General features: G+C 45.8%; 1 protein-coding gene across 1 annotated transcript; it reads left to right on the top strand.

The window, feature by feature from the left end:
* The first annotated feature begins 18226 nt into the window (after positions 1–18226).
* On the top strand, positions 18227–19174 carry LOC142004755 (olfactory receptor OR9H1-like). Its single transcript, XM_074982435.1, has one exon. The coding sequence runs from the start codon at positions 18227–18229 to the stop codon at positions 19172–19174; it is 948 nt and encodes a 315-aa protein (XP_074838536.1).
* Positions 19175–19447: the final 273 nt, after the last annotated feature.

Here is a 19447-nt window from a genome sequence, read left to right on the forward strand (position 1 = left end):
TTGTGGTAGTTTAGTAATGACTTTGGAGAAGACTGAATGAACCACGAACAAACTTATGGCAGCTGTGGTGCTGTATGGAATATGGAAGATCTTTATAATATTCCTGATGCTAACATTACACAATTGCAATGAATCTTTTGGCAGGCATGCCATGTAAGGCATCATTGGAAAAGTTGTAATTTGCTAAATGGGATAATCGCTTTTCTGTATATGCAGCATCTTTGTTGTGAGTTATGAATATGTATATGTGGGTTTCAAACTTGTGCTACATATGGGTGACTACCCTAGACAGAAGGGCACGACCACTATCCACGCTGCTTGATGGCCTATCAAAGCAGTCATCTATACTAAAGTTTCCACAACTTAAAGTACTGTGTACCACTTTTGGGATGTCAGCCTTGTCTACGTACCCCCCTCCCAGTTCCATCCCAGCACTTATCTCTTGGTTTTTCATAATTTATTTTCTGCTGTATGTCCCTTGAAATCCTTTCATGTGCCACCGGTGGTACATATGCTCCTGTTCAGGAAACACTTGTCTATACAACAAACATGTTGAGAGGAGGTAGAGGTTCTATGAGTTGATAGACATGTAGAGTCATGTTCATGGGTAGGGAAAGGCTTCCATGGTAAGACCAGCTGGTACAGGAAGAGAAAGGCCAGAAAAGTGGTTTTGCTACATTCATAATGATTTTCCAAAACAATTGATTTCGTTGGTGCTTTGGTGTCTAGATGGTCCCTAGAAATACACACCACAGCCTAATGACCTTAGAAAATCTAGTTCTAGCTTAGTTTTCATAGCTATTTAGGCTTTCAGATTGACAGGTAAGGTTCCTGGGCAGTGTTCTCTGTATGCTGTGGGCTTCTGTGGCCACTCAGGGGAGACTCAAATGCTGTCCAGCAGATTAGCATAGCATCTACAACTAGGGTTTTTGCTTTTCCTGGTGGTGCCCATTTGCACATGCCTCTGTCCACATAAAACTATTCCACACATGGGTGGAAAATATTAAGGGGGACATTGGCTCTACAGGATTCACAAAACCCGTTAATCCTGTTTAGACACCTAACTCTTATTGATTTCCATGGGATTTAGGTACAGGATTGCCTCTATAAATCTAGACTTTAGTCGCTGTAAAGCATTTTTTCCATGTGTTTCACATACACAGCTCTAAAGGAAACAAATCGACCTCCTTTATATGCTCATTATGATACAACTTACTTCCCTTTGTGAAGGGCACATCACTTATGCCTTCTGTTGAACCAAGAGCAACAAAAGCTGGGTTCGTGACCTAGGGGTTTCTCTTCACAATACGTAAGAGAACTGGTTTATATCCACCCTCATTTACCTGGGATTTTTTTAAACAATCACAGCTTTCACATAATAAATATTGAATTATGAATCACATGATGTCAAGACAACAATCCAGGGCAAGCAATCCCACTCTGTCCCTTACGTTCAGTCTTCCTCTGGAAACCCATCATTTGCTATGGGGTAAATCTTGACATTCTTCTTCAGTACTCAAGGAAAAAGGGACCTGATTTATGCAGGGAGTAAGAGTGGGTGGTCCATTCTACCATTAAAACACATATAGACACTTGAGGGAGTTAGGTACTACAGGTTGAAACTCATCTGACATCCTCAGGACCTGACCAGTACTTAACAAGAGAACTGGCTGAACCATGGGAGGTCAATATGTCTAGCACATTACCAGCACTTCCACTGCTTACTGGGCTCTTAGAAGACATTTGGGGTAATTACATCTAAATAACTGCACAGAACATAGAGAGCCAGGAGTGGTTGCTGTAAACAAACTTTATTGGACCACAGGAAACTTGGCCAAATCTATGGTAAGTGGGGATCTGGTGAAGTAATATTATGCTGGATTATGGATGTTGCCAGATGAAAGAGTTCCAGATAGAGACGCTCAACCTGTATTTACATTTAAGGCCAGGCATTCAGACGGTAAGGCCATTCTGGGTCAGACCAATACCCAATATCCAGTCTTCCGATAGTGACCAATGCCAGGTGCCCCAGAGGGAATGAACAGAACAGGTGGTCATCTGTCATCCATTCTCAGCTTCTGAAAAAAACATTCCTGACCATCCTGGCTAATAGCCATTGATGTACCTATCTTCCGTAAACATTTCTAGCTTTTTTTTTTTTGAAACACTGTTAATGTCTGGTATTCACAAAATGCTCTGGCAAGGAGTTCCACAGGTTAACCCTGTGCTGTGTGAAGAAATACTTCATTCTTTTTCTTTTAATCCTGCTACTTTTTCATTTCATTTGGTGATCCATAGTAGTTGTTTAATGGGAATAAGTAAATAACTTTTCCTTATTTACTTGCTCCACACCAGTCAAGATTTTATAGATCTCTATCTTATCCCCAATCTGCATAGTTGTCTCTTTTCCAGGATGAAAAGTTCCAGTCGTATTAATCTCCCTTTATTCTATTTCACTCTCCTAGGCCATTTCTACACATGCCATGAAAGTGGCAAGCTAACAAACAGTCTGAAATACGATAATGAGACGTGAATGTAATTCCCAGCGCCTCATTAGCATCAGGTCACATGATTTGGAGTCCGGCAAACGCTCTTACAGACTCCAAAATGGCATGTAGAAGTATAGTCCCTGGGGGTCTTCCGGAAGGAAGTCCTTCTTCCGGAGGCCCCTTCTTCCTAAAAAATTTCCCCTCCTTTTGGAAGACGCCCTAAGGGCCACGCTTCTACATGCCATTTTGGAGTCCGGAAGAGCGTCTTCCAGACTCCAAATCATGTGACCTTATGCCAATGAGGCACCAGGAATTTACATCTGCACCTCTTTAGTATATTTTGGGCCATTTATTAGCATGCCACTTTCAGAGAAAGCCCACTTTCAGAGAAGCCCACTCAGAGAAAGTGGCATGTGTAGAAACGGCCTTAGTGTTAAGACTTCTTGACTTTGTAGATAAACGCTTACACATTTGCTCAACATTCAGTCGCTTGCCTGCATGTATTGTACATAAGAAGGATTCAGTTGCAAGGCACATTCCTCACTACCTCTTACATCTATTTAACATATCCATTTTACAAGTATATAACAACCCCTCTTTAGGACATTCACCTCTGAGGGACATGTCTGCTCAGGGCCAGTGCCATTAGCTTTGGCCTTGCACTATATTAAGAAGTAACAAAGTGTTAATTCCCCTAAGGAGGCAATTTTAAGTGACCAGCAGTAGCAGGCCCAAGGGAGAACCCAGCCACAGAAGTGGTGTTGGGGAAAGTTGTTTTCTTCAACAAATACTTCAAGAAACCAGTCAAAAAAGGCTTATGTGATGCAAGCCACCCAGCTGCGCACCAGAGCTGCGTCTACACGTGCACGCTACTTCGAAGTAGCGGCAGTAACTTCGAAATAGTGCCCGTCACGTCTACACGTGTTGGGCGCTATTTCGAAGTTGAAATCGACGTTAGGCGGCGAGACGTCGAAGTCGCTAACCCCATGAGGGGATGGGAATAGCGCCCTACTTCGACGTTCAACATCGAAGTAGGGATGTGTAGACGATCCGCGTCCCGCAACATCGAAATAGCGGGGTCCTCCATGGCGGCCATCAGCTGGGGGGTTGAGAGATACTCTCTCTCCAGCCCTTGCGGGGCTCTGTGGTCACCGTGGGCAGCAGCCCTTAGCCCAGGGCTTCTGGCTGCTGCTGCTGCAGCTGGGGGTCCGTGCTGCATATACAGGGTCTGCAACTAGTTGTTGGCTCTGTGTATCTTGGGCTGCGTCTACACGTGCACGCTACTTCGAAGTAGCGGCAGTAACTTCGAAATAGCGCCCGTCACGTCTACACGTGTTGGGCGCTATTTCGAAGTTGAAATCGACGTTAGGCGGCGAGACGTCGAAGTCGCTAACCCCATGAGCGGATGGGAATAGCGCCCTACTTCGACGTTCAACATCGAAGTAGGGACGTGTAGACGATCCGCGTCCCGCAACATCGAAATAGCGGGGTCCTCCATGGCGGCCATCAGCTGGGGGGTTGAGAGATACTCTCTCTCCAGCCCTTGCGGGGCTCTGTGGTCACCGTGGGCAGCAGCCCTTAGCCCAGGGCTTCTGGCTGCTGCTGCTGCAGCTGGGGGTCCGTGCTGCATATACAGGGTCTGCAACTAGTTGTTGGCTCTGTGTATCTTGCACTGTTTAATGAAAGTGTGTCTGGGAGGGGCCCTTTAAGGGAGCGGCTTGCTGTTGAGTCCGCCCCGTGACCCTGTCTGCAGCTGTGCCTGGCTCCCTTATTTCGATGTGTGCTACTTTGCCGTGTAGACGTTCCCTCGTTGTGCCTATTTCGATGTTGGGCTGAGCAACGTCGAAGTTGAACATCGACGTTGCCAGCCCTGGAGGACGTGTAGACGTTATTCATCGAAATAGCCTATTTCGATGTCGCAACATCGAAATAAGCTATTTCGAAGTTGGGTGCACGTGTAGACGTAGCCCTGGTGTATTAGTAAGTCTTCAAATCACAAGCTCCAGACATTCATAAGCAGATGCCCGAGGCATATCCTTTGCATCAAAAGACAAGACTTTGTCACATATGAGGAACTTTGCAACCAAGCAGGACAAGAACCACTTGATGTTCAAATCAAGGGAAGAAAGTGGGGATGGCTAAGCCACACTCTGAGAAAGCCATTCTCCAGCATAATTCACCAAGCTCTTACATGGACCCCGTAAGGAAAATGCGAGAGAAGAGAACCTCAGACAACATGGAGAAGATCTCCTGAGATCGAAGGACAACAACTGGTGTCCTCCTGAAGTTAGCTTGCCATTTCATCCCAAAACAGAGGGAAGTGGAGGATACTTGTAGACAACCTATGTTCCACTTGGAGTACAAGGATTTAAGTCAAGTTAAGTCAGGTTAGTTGGTCAAAGATAGGGATCAAAGTCAGCACTGGTGAAAGATAGCATGGGTGTTATGTGATTGACAGTCATTTTGTGGAAAAAATATGAGCTTGATCTAAGGTAATAAAATGCATGTATCTTGTGGTAGTTTAGTAATGACTTTGGAGAAGACTGAATGAACCACGAACAAACTTATGGCAGCTGTGGTGCTGTATGGAATATGGAAGATCTTTATAATATTCCTGATGCTAACATTACACAATTGCAATGAATCTTTTGGCAGGCATGCCATGTAAGGCATCATTGGAAAAGTTGTAATTTGCTAAATGGGATAATCGCTTTTCTGTATATGCAGCATCTTTGTTGTGAGTTATGAATATGTATATGTGGGTTTCAAACTTGTGCTACATATGGGTGACTACCCTAGACAGAAGGGCACGACCACTATCCACGCTGCTTGATGGCCTATCAAAGCAGTCATCTATACTAAAGTTTCCACAGCTTAAAGTACTGTGTACCACTTTTGGGATGTCAGCCTTGTCTACGTACCCCCCTCCCAGTTCCATCCCAGCACTTATCTCTTGGTTTTTCATAATTTATTTTCTGCTGTATGTCCCTTGAAATCCTTTCATGTGCCACCGGTGGTACATATGCTCCTGTTCAGGAAACACTTGTCTATACAACAAACATGTTGAGAGGAGGTAGAGGTTCTATGAGTTGATAGACATGTAGAGTCATGTTCATGGGTAGGGAAAGGCTTCCATGGTAAGACCAGCTGGTACAGGAAGAGAAAGGCCAGAAAAGTGGTTTTGCTACATTCATAATGATTTTCCAAAACAATTGATTTCGTTGGTGCTTTGGTGTCTAGATGGTCCCTAGAAATACACACCACAGCCTAATGACCTTAGAAAATCTAGTTCTAGCTTAGTTTTCATAGCTATTTAGGCTTTCAGATTGACAGGTAAGGTTCCTGGGCAGTGTTCTCTGTATGCTGTGGGCTTCTGTGGCCGCTCAGGGGAGACTCAAATGCTGTCCAGCAGATTAGCATAGCATCTACAACTAGGGTTTTTGCTTTTCCTGGTGGTGCCCATTTGCACATGCCTCTGTCCACATAAAACTATTCCACACATGGGTGGAAAATATTAAGGGGGACATTGGCTCTACAGGATTCACAAAACCCGTTAATCCTGTTTAGACACCTAACTCTTATTGATTTCCATGGGATTTAGGTACAGGATTGCCTCTATAAATCTAGACTTTAGTCGCTGTAAAGCATTTTTTCCATGTGTTTCACATACACAGCTCTAAAGGAAACAAATCGACCTCCTTTATATGCTCATTATGATACAACTTACTTCCCTTTGTGAAGGGCACATCACTTATGCCTTCTGTTGAACCAAGAGCAACAAAAGCTGGGTTCGTGACCTAGGGGTTTCTCTTCACAATACGTAAGAGAACTGGCTTATATCCACCCTCATTTACCTGGGATTTTTTTAAACAATCACAGCTTTCACATAATAAATATTGAATTATGAATCACATGATGTCAAGACAACAATCCAGGGCAAGCAATCCCACTCTGTCCCTTACGTTCAGTCTTCCTCTGGAAACCCATCATTTGCTATGGGGTAAATCTTGACATTCTTCTTCAGTACTCAAGGAAAAAGGGACCTGATTTATGCAGGGAGTAAGAGTAGGTGGTCCATTCTACCATTAAAACACATATAGACACTTGAGGGAGTTAGGTACTACAGGTTGAAACTCATCTGACATCCTCAGGACCTGACCAGTACTTAACAAGAGAACTGGCTGAACCATGGGAGGTCAATATGTCTAGCACATTACCAGCACTTCCACTGCTTACTGGGCTCTTAGAAGACATTTGGGGTAATTACATCTAAATAACTGCACAGAACATAGAGAGCCAGGAGTGGTTGCTGTAAACAAACTTTATTGGACCACAGGAAACTTGGCCAAATCTATGGTAAGTGGGGATCTGGTGAAGTAATATTATGCTGGATTATGGATGTTGCCAGATGAAAGAGTTCCAGATAGAGACGCTCAACCTGTATTTACATTTAAGGCCAGGCATTCAGACGGTAAGGCCATTCTGGGTCAGACCAATACCCAATATCCAGTCTTCCGATAGTGACCAATGCCAGGTGCCCCAGAGGGAATGAACAGAACAGGTGGTCATCTGTCATCCATTCTCAGCTTCTGAAAAAAACATTCCTGACCATCCTGGCTAATAGCCATTGATGTACCTATCTTCCGTAAACATTTCTAGCTTTTTTTTTTTTGAAACACTGTTAATGTCTGGTATTCACAAAATGCTCTGGCAAGGAGTTCCACAGGTTAACCCTGTGCTGTGTGAAGAAATACTTCATTCTTTTTCTTTTAATCCTGCTACTTTTTCATTTCATTTGGTGATCCATAGTAGTTGTTTAATGGGAATAAGTAAATAACTTTTCCTTATTTACTTGCTCCACACCAGTCAAGATTTTATAGATCTCTATCTTATCCCCAATCTGCATAGTTGTCTCTTTTCCGGGATGAAAAGTTCCAGTCGTATTAATCTCCCTTTATTCTATTTCACTCTCCTAGGCCATTTCTACACATGCCATGAAAGTGGCAAGCTAACAAACAGTCTGAAATACGATAATGAGACGTGAATGTAATTCCCAGCGCCTCATTAGCATCAGGTCACATGATTTGGAGTCCGGCAAACGCTCTTACAGACTCCAAAATGGCATGTAGAAGTATAGTCCCTGGGGGTCTTCCGGAAGGAAGTCCTTCTTCCGGAGGCCCCTTCTTCCTAAAAAATTTCCCCTCCTTTTGGAAGACGCCCTAAGGGCCACGCTTCTACATGCCATTTTGGAGTCCGGAAGAGCGTCTTCCAGACTCCAAATCATGTGACCTTATGCCAATGAGGCACCAGGAATTTACATCTGCACCTCTTTAGTATATTTTGGGCCATTTATTAGCATGCCACTTTCAGAGAAAGCCCACTTTCAGAGAAGCCCACTCAGAGAAAGTGGCATGTGTAGAAACGGCCTTAGTGTTAAGACTTCTTGACTTTGTAGATAAACGCTTACACATTTGCTCAACATTCAGTCGCTTGCCTGCATGTATTGTACATAAGAAGGATTCAGTTGCAAGGCACATTCCTCACTACCTCTTACATCTATTTAACATATCCATTTTACAAGTATATAACAACCCCTCTTTAGGACATTCACCTCTGAGGGACATGTCTGCTCAGGGCCAGTGCCATTAGCTTTGGCCTTGCACTATATTAAGAAGTAACAAAGTGTTAATTCCCCTAAGGAGGCAATTTTAAGTGACCAGCAGTAGCAGGCCCAAGGGAGAACCCAGCCACAGAAGTGGTGTTGGGGAAAGTTGTTTTCTTCAACAAATACTTCAAGAAACCAGTCAAAAAAGGCTTATGTGATGCAAGCCACCCAGCTGCGCACCAGAGCTGCGTCTACACGTGCACGCTACTTCGAAGTAGCGGCAGTAACTTCGAAATAGTGCCCGTCACGTCTACACGTGTTGGGCGCTATTTCGAAGTTGAAATCGACGTTAGGCGGCGAGACGTCGAAGTCGCTAACCCCATGAGGGGATGGGAATAGCGCCCTACTTCGACGTTCAACATCGAAGTAGGGATGTGTAGACGATCCGCGTCCCGCAACATCGAAATAGCGGGGTCCTCCATGGCGGCCATCAGCTGGGGGGTTGAGAGATACTCTCTCTCCAGCCCTTGCGGGGCTCTGTGGTCACCGTGGGCAGCAGCCCTTAGCCCAGGGCTTCTGGCTGCTGCTGCTGCAGCTGGGGGTCCGTGCTGCATATACAGGGTCTGCAACTAGTTGTTGGCTCTGTGTATCTTGGGCTGCGTCTACACGTGCACGCTACTTCGAAGTAGCGGCAGTAACTTCGAAATAGCGCCCGTCACGTCTACACGTGTTGGGCGCTATTTCGAAGTTGAAATCGACGTTAGGCGGCGAGACGTCGAAGTCGCTAACCCCATGAGCGGATGGGAATAGCGCCCTACTTCGACGTTCAACATCGAAGTAGGGACGTGTAGACGATCCGCGTCCCGCAACATCGAAATAGCGGGGTCCTCCATGGCGGCCATCAGCTGGGGGGTTGAGAGATACTCTCTCTCCAGCCCTTGCGGGGCTCTGTGGTCACTGTGGGCAGCAGCCCTTAGCCCAGGGCTTCTGGCTGCTGCTGCTGCAGCTGGGGGTCCGTGCTGCATATACAGGGTCTGCAACTAGTTGTTGGCTCTGTGTATCTTGCACTGTTTAATGAAAGTGTGTCTGGGAGGGGCCCTTTAAGGGAGCGACTTGCTGTTGAGTCCGCCCCGTGACCCTGTCTGCAGCTGTGCCTTGCTCCCTTATTTCGATGTGTGCTACTTTGGCGTGTAGACGTTCCCTCGCTGTGCCTATTTCGATGTTGGGCTGAGCAACGTCGAAGTTGAACATCGACGTTGCCAGCCCTGGAGGACGTGTAGACGTTATTCGTCGAAATAGCCTATTTCGATGTCTCAACATCGAAATAAGCTATTTCGAAGTTGGGTGCACGTGTAGACGTAGCCTAGACGTTCCCTCGCTGTGCCTATTTCGATGTTGGGCTGAGCAACGTCGAAGTTGAACATCGACGTTGCCAGCCCTGGAGGACGTGTAGACGTTATTCATCGAAATAGCCTATTTCGATGTCGCAACATCGAAATAAGCTATTTCGATGAATAACGTCTACACGTCCTCCAGGGCTGGCAACGTCGATGTTCAACTTCGACGTTGCTCAGCCCAACATCGAAATAGGCACAGCGAGGGAACGTCTAGGCTACGTCTACACGTGCACCCAACTTCGAAATAGCTTATTTCGATGTTGCGACATCGAAATAGTCTATTTCGATGAATAACGTCTACACGTCCTCCAGGGCCAGCAACGTCGATGTTCAACTTCGACGTTGCTCAGCCCAACATCGAAATAGGCACAGCGAGGGAACGTCTACACGCCAAAGTAGCACACATCGAAATAAGGGAGCCAGGCACAGCTGCAGACAGGGTCACGGGGCGGACTCAACAGCAAGTCGCTCCCTTAAAGGGCCCCTCCCAGACACACTTTCATTAAACAGTGCAAGATACACAGAGCCGACAACTAGTTGCAGACCCTGTATATGCAGCACGGACCCCCAGCTGCAGCAGCAGCAGCCAGAAGCCCTGGGCTAAGGGCTGCTGCTCACGGTGACCACAGAGCCCCGCAAGGGCTGGAGAGAGAGTATCTCTCAACCCCCCAGCTGATGGCCGCCATGGAGGACCCCGCTATTTCGATGTTGCGGGACGCGGATCGTCTACACGTCCCTACTTCGATGTTGAACGTCGAAGTAGGGCGCTATTCCCATCCGCTCATGGGGTTAGCGACTTCGACGTCTCGCCGCCTAACGTCGATTTCAACTTCGAAATAGCGCCCAACACGTGTAGACGTGACGGGCGCTATTTCGAAGTTGGTGCCGCTACTTCGAAGTAGCGTGCACGTGTAGACGCAGCCGAGGACGTGTAGACGTTATTCATCGAAATAGACTATTTCGATGTCGCAACATCGAAATAAGCTATTTCGACGTTGGCTGCACGTGTAGACGTAGCCTCAGTGTCACATTCCTCTCCATTCCAGGCTTCATGGAAAGTCTTGAGCAAGACAGATTTGTAAAGGTATTAAGTTCCCTTCTGAGATTTTAAATGCGTTTAGTCACTTAAAACCTTTTGAAATGCATGTGCTTTTGCTGTGTGAGTGCTTTGGAAAATGCTACTCCTCCCCCAGCTATGTTAGAAATCTAGCCCTGGGTGTATTTCTGAGGCTTCTCTATCTTTACATCTAACTCAGCACTGCTGCAATCAACACAATGTGGTTGATTTATCAAGTCTGATGAAGACAAGCTAAGTCAATGCCAGAGTGTTCCCCCATTATCTTCTTATACTCTACCTCCCCTAAAAACAAAATGTAAGTCAGTGAGAGAGTGTCTCCCATCAACACAGTGTGGGGTTGACACCCTGTTAGATTAACCTAAGTTACACTGATCCCTGCTCTAAGGCCCCTCCCCATCCCCACCAGGTCAAGCTGCAGCCCAGCCACAGCCTCCTCTCAATCCCCAATGGGAGTTCAGGGCTTGGCCTGGCACTGTACCCTAGCTCCAGCACCACAGACACCCCCTAGCTCAGGCTATGGCCCATCCCCCCATTCTTCCCTGCCTCACAGTGAGGTGATGGGGCTGGAGGGATGCTTTCCCCAGCCCTAGCCTGACCTCTGGGTCAGGAAAGGGCTGAGGCCAGGCCAGTGGAGGCTGATATGCCAGGCCACGGTATGACTTGAGAGGTGGGGTTCCTGGCCCAACATGGGGAAGAAATAATACCAGGGTTTAGTGGACAGGGAAGGCAGGGGTTCCTCTCCCTCCCTGTCCAGAAGAAGGAACAGTCTGAATGAGAGTAGTGGAGGGGAAGGGGTCAGGAGCTCCAGGGGGCAAGGGATGGAATGGGTATTACCCATCTGGAGCAGCTGGGGTCAAGACCCCCTTCTCCTCATGGCCACTGTCATGCCACAGGGTCAGGAGCTCTGTCTCCACGTAGTCCCTGTGTTCCTTCTGTGGTTGCCCCCAGTGGGTGCTCTGTAGAATTGCTGGTCCCTGTGCTCTCTGCCCCCCAGTAATGAGTCTGGTGTGTGTCGTACCTCCCGTTGGTGCCCTTCTGTAGCCAACCAGGCTCGGGTTCCCCAGAGACGAGGCTGCACCCAGAAGGCGAGTGCTATATTTGGTTTATTGCAAGCGCGTGACACCCGCGGCGGGAGCCCCGGAGACGCCACAGTCACCCGTGGGGGAAAACCCGACATGCCAGAGCTTCGCTCGGGGAGAGGCTCTGTAACAGGCCTCCTAACACTAGCTGATAAAGCTGAGCTCATTAACATAAGATTGCCTAAAATTGCCTATGCATTTCTTATTACTATCTCTTGTGGCCTACTGCCAGCGTAGCCTTGAAATCTTGGCAAGCGCGGCTTGTTCTGCAGCAGTTCCCATGGCAGTTAGTTTGCAGCCTTCACCTTGCACAGACTGGTCTGTTTAGATTCTCCTGAGGATTCACAGAGGGGTCGATCTGCTCTCATGAGACCGTTACAAACTCTTCTCGCACCCTACACTCCTCCCCGCGGCCCCTTTGTGAACGCCGAGGCTAGTAGGAATCAAGTGAGGTGGTTGATACTCTTCTGGCAACACAGTGTGCACCTGTGGAACACACTTGACAGCAGCATATGAGAGCAGTGAAAGCAAAGTTAAAAGTAATGGTTCCGAGGAGAAGAGCATGTGGAACAGTAAGTGTGGGGGCTCCCAAGCGCATGCACTGCTGTAAGTAGTGTTTCCACTTGAAGTGGGTAGCTGCTTGGGCCACGCCAGTATGTGGACGCTCAGAGGTATCCGTGACCCACCCCATCCCTTGCTGACACTCAGACAGAGAACAATTAGACAGGAAGGCAGATGGGAATTATGGTTTAATCCAGAAAGTTCAAACCGGTTACCTCTACCCACACCAGCTTGGCTGGGAGGACGGGACAGAAGGGCCCAGACTAATCTTGGAGCTCCCTCGCACGCGATGGCTTCCACTCCAAGGAATTACAAGCAAGACACTCAGTTCCACCCTCCCAGCACCTGGGATGACAAGGTTGTTAGGGACTCAAATCCCAGCAAGCCTCATCCCGTTACAGGGTACAATAACACTCAACATCTGAAGAAGTGAGTTAACTCATGAAAGCTCATGCTCTAAACTTTTCTGTTAATCTATAAGGTGCCACAGGACCCTTCGTTGCTGCTACGGATCCAGACTAACACGGCTACCCCTCTGATACTCACTCTATTGCAGCATGAACCCCAGGGGCCGCGGCGAAGGTAGGAGTGGACGTTGCTGTCATCAAAACAGACTGGTCCCCACCAGAAGGTGTTGCTCTTCTCCCACCAATCATTCAGGTTCAGAGGGACAAACTCAATTTCCAATCTGGTAGAGATGTTCAGCAGGGTACACATCCAGCAATCCGTGGCACCAGCGGTGGAGACGATGGACTGGATGGCATTCCTGAGTGGATGCTTAGGTGTGGCAGAGGTCAGCGAGGTAGTCAGGAAGATGACAAGGAGTTGAGGTGCCATGCTGTCATCTGGGTTGAAGGTAGCTGTACCGGCGTCATGCCTGCCACCTCCTGCAACTCCGGCCAGTCCGCTGGGGCCGCCCAACAGGCCACCATCCGCGCTACCTGCCCCCATCGCTCCGTCAAGGGCTATCCTGGTATGCGCTGCAGGGACAGCGCTGGCTTCCCTGCCTCACCCGCCTTCAAGCAAAAAGGCATTGTACCTGGAGAACCCTGCTCGCTGAGCCAATTGTAGCCAACCAGGCTTGGGTTCCCCAGAGACGAGGCTGCACCCAGAAGGCGAGTGCTATATTTGGTTTATTGCAAACGTGTGACATCCGCGGCGGGAGCCCCGGAGACGCCACAGTCACCCATGGGGGAAAACCCGACGCGCCAGAGCTTCGCTCGGGGAGAGGCTCTGTAACAGGCCTCCTAACACTAGCTGATAAAGCTGAGCTCATTAACATAAGATTGCCTAAAATTGCCTATGCATTTCTTATCGCTATCTCTTGTGGCCTACTGCCAGCGTAGCCTTGAAATCTTGGCAAGCGTGGCTTGTTCTGCAGCTGTTCCCATGGCAGTTAGTTTGCAGCCTTCACCTTGCACAGACTGGTCTGTTTAGATTCTCCTGAGGATTCACAGAGGGGTCGATCTGCTCTCATGAGACCGTTACAAACTCTTCTTGCACCCTACACCTTCCTATGTTCTGGAAAACCAGGGGATTTCAGGCACTTCTCACTTTCCAGGTACAACTAATCCTGACCTTATTTTAAGTTAGGGTTAAGAGAAAGCTGCACACCAAATTTTATGGTCACAACTCTTGGGTTTAAAAGCAGTTCTTGAACAAACATAGCACCAACAAACAGACAGACTAACTCTAAGACAGATAGGTCATTTTTGTTTCTCTCCTTGGAACACTCTCCTGTTTGTCCATAACTTTCTTAAGGTGGGGTGTCTGGAATCAGACATAGTGCTTCAGCCAAGACCTCACCAGAGCCAAACAAAGTCAGCTTCACTTTCTCCACCATTCATTCTTTTCTCGTTCTTTTTTCCCAAGGATAGTGCAGAGTGTGGCACTAGCGAGGGAGGGGAATGGAACAGTGATCACAGAATTCATCCTGTTGGGCTTCAGGAAGGGATGAGGTCTTCTGCTGGTCCCTTTTGTGATGCTGCTGGTGGTTTACATAATAGTCATGATGGTGAACACCATCTTGGTCTTCTCCAACAGAGCCATCTCTTGCCTTCACATCCCCATGTACTAATCTTCCTCATGAACCTGGATTTCACATAATACTCCCATTAAGACAGCCAAAAATAATGTTCCTCTTTTTTCAACTATATCATATTGTGGACTCAGTCAGTGGCTGAGACACTCTAACCCCACATCCTTTCCAGGAATACTCTCAGCTATCCAGTTATTTCACATTTGTTGCAGGGTAGTTGATTTGTTCTTCCTAAATGGTGTACATTCCACAATTCTTCTCTAGGAGCTCACATTATCCTAATCCTGAATGCAAATAAGTCCATAGTCAATGCAAAGTAATACCCTTGAAATTCTTTAATATGGGGGTGAAGTTAGATCGATGGATAGATAGATACGGTGTATGGAGATAGATAGATTTTTCTCTCCATGCAATTCCTACGATTTAACCACTTGGATTTCTTTAGTTCCCAGATGTCTGATAATAAGTATAAGTTTCTCATGCATCCTCTAGGGTAATATTAACTGAGTTTGAACACCTTAATTATACTTAATATCTAGGTTGGACTTCTCTTACATCTACTCTCTTGGGTACCCCATTAATTCTTTCTGTCACCTTGCTCCTCCCTCTCAAATCCTGGTGGAACTACTTAAAGCAGTGATGTCTCTGTTTGAGGACACAGTGCGTACTTTGTTTTATTCTGCTGCTGAATGAATATAGCAAAGATATTCTGTTTACAGCTGAGCAAGATAGAGCCATGGAGCCTACAATAGTGCAAACTTCTCGCTGCCAAGGATCAGTGTGATGTCTTCAAAATGCTACTTTTGAGGTTTGCTGTAACATCCTGAAAGAGCAGACACCCAAAGACATGTAATATGCCAGTGAATTGACCAGGATTCCAAACAATGTTATAAGGTATTTAAAGCTATGTTGAATTATTGACTTCCTGGTTATTTATCCTTAATCTTTCTATGTCTTCTCAAGAAAAATTGATTTTACATCAGTCCTTGCACAGATTTCCTTAGCACAAGGTCTGAATATTGCCTTATTTTTGCCTACCTCTAAGGAGACTTTTGTTTGTTTCTTCATTGACCTATTGCCATGAATGGTAGTCAATGGAAGAATTCCCCAGTAATGAGTGTTTTCCTACAAGAGAAGCACTTATAAATGGGTGCAAACCTTCTGAGTAATTAGCAATCGACCTGTTGTTCCATTCTGCTCTACAAAAGAAGTTTGCTCCAGAAAAGACCTAGAGAAAATGAGATCATTGATTCTTAGAAATCAGGCAATAGATTTCAGTCTAATTGTTGCCAGACAATAGAAAAGTTTGGTGAAGGGGATCATTCATTGATGAGTATGATCGAATGTTTTTTTCCCAAAAACTGGAAGATGCCCATGTGGGACTTCTTTTAGAGTGCGGATACTGGTACATCAACGGCATGGACACCCTGCTGAATGGAAATCCTCTCTCAGCTGCAGCCTTCATCTGCATTCACAATCGTTATAACATTGCACAAAAGTTGTGCAGTTAACCTCTATCTGCTTTGGTGTTGAGGAGCATCTTGAATCACTCTTTGTCCAGAACCTTGACGTTGACGTTGACCTTTCTGGCTTGGGTGATGACTCCTGGCAGTATTACTTTTGAAGTCATTGAAACACTCAAGCATCTCCGTCGCTACAGGGTGGTGATCCATGGGGAGGTATAGAAATGTGCAACTGGATGGAATCTTGAGATGTCATATAGCCCAGATCCCTGGGTCAAAGCAGGATTAACTGTACATAGGCAGTCATTGACATGGGTTATTTGTACAAGTTATTGACAGTAATAAGAACCTGTTTGCAGCATCTGCTCTGTAATAGGGATTTTGTTACTCAATCAAATCAGTAGATAGGTCTTAAAGAGTGTCATGTCTGACATATACTGCTGTATTAAGGTGCAGCATCCCCTTCCATCTACTGGGAATTTCTGACTTATTGTAACATGCTTTGGCTCCCCTGCTCTGGAGGTAAATAGTAGCATAAACTACTGGGAAAACAGGCCAGTTCAGGGTAGAGCCTCAGAAAGCTGTTCTGTGCAAGTGGCTTGAATAATATTTACTGTCTGAGCTCTTTTGCTAACAGTGGGTTCAAGTAATAACTGGGAAAGTTCCAGGGGCTCGTCTGCATACTTGGCTCAATCTAATTCTTGACCTTCTCCCCCACCCCTCCACTCTCTGATTTGCTCACCTTGATTATCTTTTTCTGATTTGTCCTCCTTGCTTACTGTTTTGGGTTCTCTGTGCCTTAAATATTAAGTCTGCTCTGGTCTGGCTATGGTCCGAAGAAGTGGGTCTGTCCCGTGAAAACTCACCTAATAAACCATTTTGCTAGTCTTTAAAGTGCTATTTGACTGCTTTTTGTTTTGATAGTGTATAGACTAGCACGGCTTCCTCTTTGTTACTATAGATAGATATGGTATATGGAGATAGATAGATGGATAGATAGATATGGTGTACGGGGATAGATAGATAGATATGGTATACGGGGATAGATAGATAGGTGGATGGATATGGTGTACGGGGATAGATAGCTAGATACGGTGTACGGGGATAGATAGCTAGATGGATGGATATGGTGTACAGGGGTAGATAAATAGATGGATAGATGGATGGATATGGTGTACGGGGATAGACAGATAGATGGATAGATGGATATGGTGTACGGGGATAGATAGATAGATATGGTGTACGGGGATAGATAGATAGATGGATAGATAGATAGCTATGGTGTACGGGGATAGATGGATGGATAGATATGGTGTACGGGGATAGATAGATAGATGGATAGATATGGTGTATGGGTATAGATAGATGGATAGATGGATATGGTGTACGGGGATAGATAGATAGATGGATATGGTGTACGGGCATAAATAGATAGATATGGTGTACGGGGATAGATGGCTAGATATGGTATACGGGGATAGCTAGGGATAGCTAGATAGGGATAGGTAGATAGATAGATATGGTGTACGGGGATGGATACATAGATAGATATGGTGTACGGAGATAGCTAGCTACATAGTTAGATAGATGGATAGATAGATAGATATGGTGTACGGGGATAGATGGATAGATGGATATGGTGTATGGGGATAGGTAGCTAGATATGGTGTACGAGGATGGATAGATGGATAGATATGGTGTACGGGGATAGATAGATAGATGGATAGATAGATAGCTATGGTGTACAGGGATAGATGGATAGATAGACAGATATGGTGTATGGGGATAGATGGATAGATAGATATGGTGTATGGGGATAGATAGGTAGATGGATAGATATGGTGTATGGGGATAGATAGATGGATATGGTGTACGGGGATAAATAGATAGATATGGTGTACGGGGATAAATAGATAGATATGGTGTACGGGGATAAAATAATTGATGCAATAAATATGCCCATTTCCAGCACCCTTTTTAAAGTCAATAACTTTGCTTAGGGGAAACTTAGCCCATGGCTTACTCAGACAAGAAGAGTCTAGAATTATAATTGCAGGTGAAGGATGGTTAATTTGGATTTCAGAGTAATTTTTTTTTTAAAATCTGCTTTTTTGTCACCTAATGTTATTTTGTGAAACAGAAACATAGGGTTGGAAGAGACTTCAGAGTGTCAAGACCAACCCCCTGCTGAAAGCAAGACCAAACCCAAATGAGTCATCCCAGCCACGATTATGTCAAGCAAGACATAAAGTCCTCTAGGGATGGAGATTTCACTGCCTCCCTAAGTAATGCATTCCAGTGCTTCACCACTCTCCTCGTGAAATAGTTTTTCCTAATATTCAACATAGACCTCCTATTCTGTCACTTGAAACCATTGCTCCTCGTTCTATCTGTCACCACATCTATATGACTCATCTCCATTGTTATCAAGAATATGTAGGAAAATATCATTGTATCTTCTATTATTCAATCTTCTAAAATCTTTCCTGTATTTTATTTTAAAGGAAATACCATTTATGGAACCAATGAGAGAGGGGAATTCCACAACAGGATCAGAATTTATCTTTCAGGGATTCGGAAGTGGTCCAGGGGTCCAGGTCATCACCTTTCTGATGTTTCTAGCAATTTACATGATGACCTTACTGGGAAACATTGCCTTGGTTCTCATCATCAGAGTCGACTCTCATCTTCACACACCCATGTATTTCTTCCTCGTGAACCTGTCTCTTCTAGACCTCTGCTATTCATCCACTATTGCCCCCAGAGCCATGGTAAGCTTCCTAGCAGGGAGCAAAACCATCACCTTCAATGGATGTGCCACCCAATTTTTCTTCTTTGCTCTCTTCCTCACCACAGAAGCATTTCTCCTGGCAGCGATGGCATACGATCGATATGCTGCCATCTGTAATCCGCTCCGATATACCACCACCATGTCCACCGGGGCGTGTGTTCAACTGGTGGTGGGATCATATACCTGTGGTTGTGTGCATTCCATGGTGCAGACTGGCTTGACCTTCACACTTCATTATTGTGGCTCAAATGAGATTGATCATTTCTTCTGCGACGGCCCACCCTTGATTAGTCTCTCCTGCAGTGACACATACATCAATAATCTTGTGATGTTCACCTTATGTGGTCTCATCATTGCAAGCACAGCCTTGATTGTGCTCATCTCCTACTTTTATATCATCTCCACCATCCTCAAGATTCCCTCAGTCGATGGCCGCCGCAAAGCCTTTTCCACCTGCACCTCCCACCTGGTGGTTGTGACTTTATTTTTTGGCACCCTTGCATTTATCTATGCCCAGCCCACTTGGATATCTTCTCTGTACCCAAGGAAAGCAGTGTCTGTGTTCTATACCCTTTTCATTCCCATGTTGAATCCCTTCATTTATAGCTTCAGGAACAAGGATGTCAAAGATGCTTTGTGTAGGAGTATGAGCAAGAAGAATTTGAGACTGTGAAAATTGTTTTTGAACATAGATAGGAAATGTTTCTCTCTCTCTCTCTTTCCCATACACATCTATCTATCTATCTATCCCCATATACCGTATCTATCTATCTATCTACCTATCCTCATACACCATATCTATCTGCCTATCTATCTACCCTATACACCGTATCTATCTATCTATCTCAGTGGCCATGTCATTGGTTTTCTCTGTATCTTTTTCTCCATCTACCTGAGTTAGTGGCTGGTTTAATTCATAGCCTATGCATAGTATTTCATTAAAAGT

The sequence above is a fragment of the Carettochelys insculpta genome, chromosome 32 (genome assembly GCF_033958435.1).
Source record: "Carettochelys insculpta isolate YL-2023 chromosome 32, ASM3395843v1, whole genome shotgun sequence".
Lineage (NCBI taxonomy): Eukaryota > Metazoa > Chordata > Testudines > Carettochelyidae > Carettochelys > Carettochelys insculpta.

Excerpts from the sequence above, each read along its gene's own strand:
- LOC142004755 (XM_074982435.1), top strand. The coding sequence starts at position 18,227 with ATGGAACCAATGAGAGAGGGGAATTCCACAACAGGATCAGAATTTATC.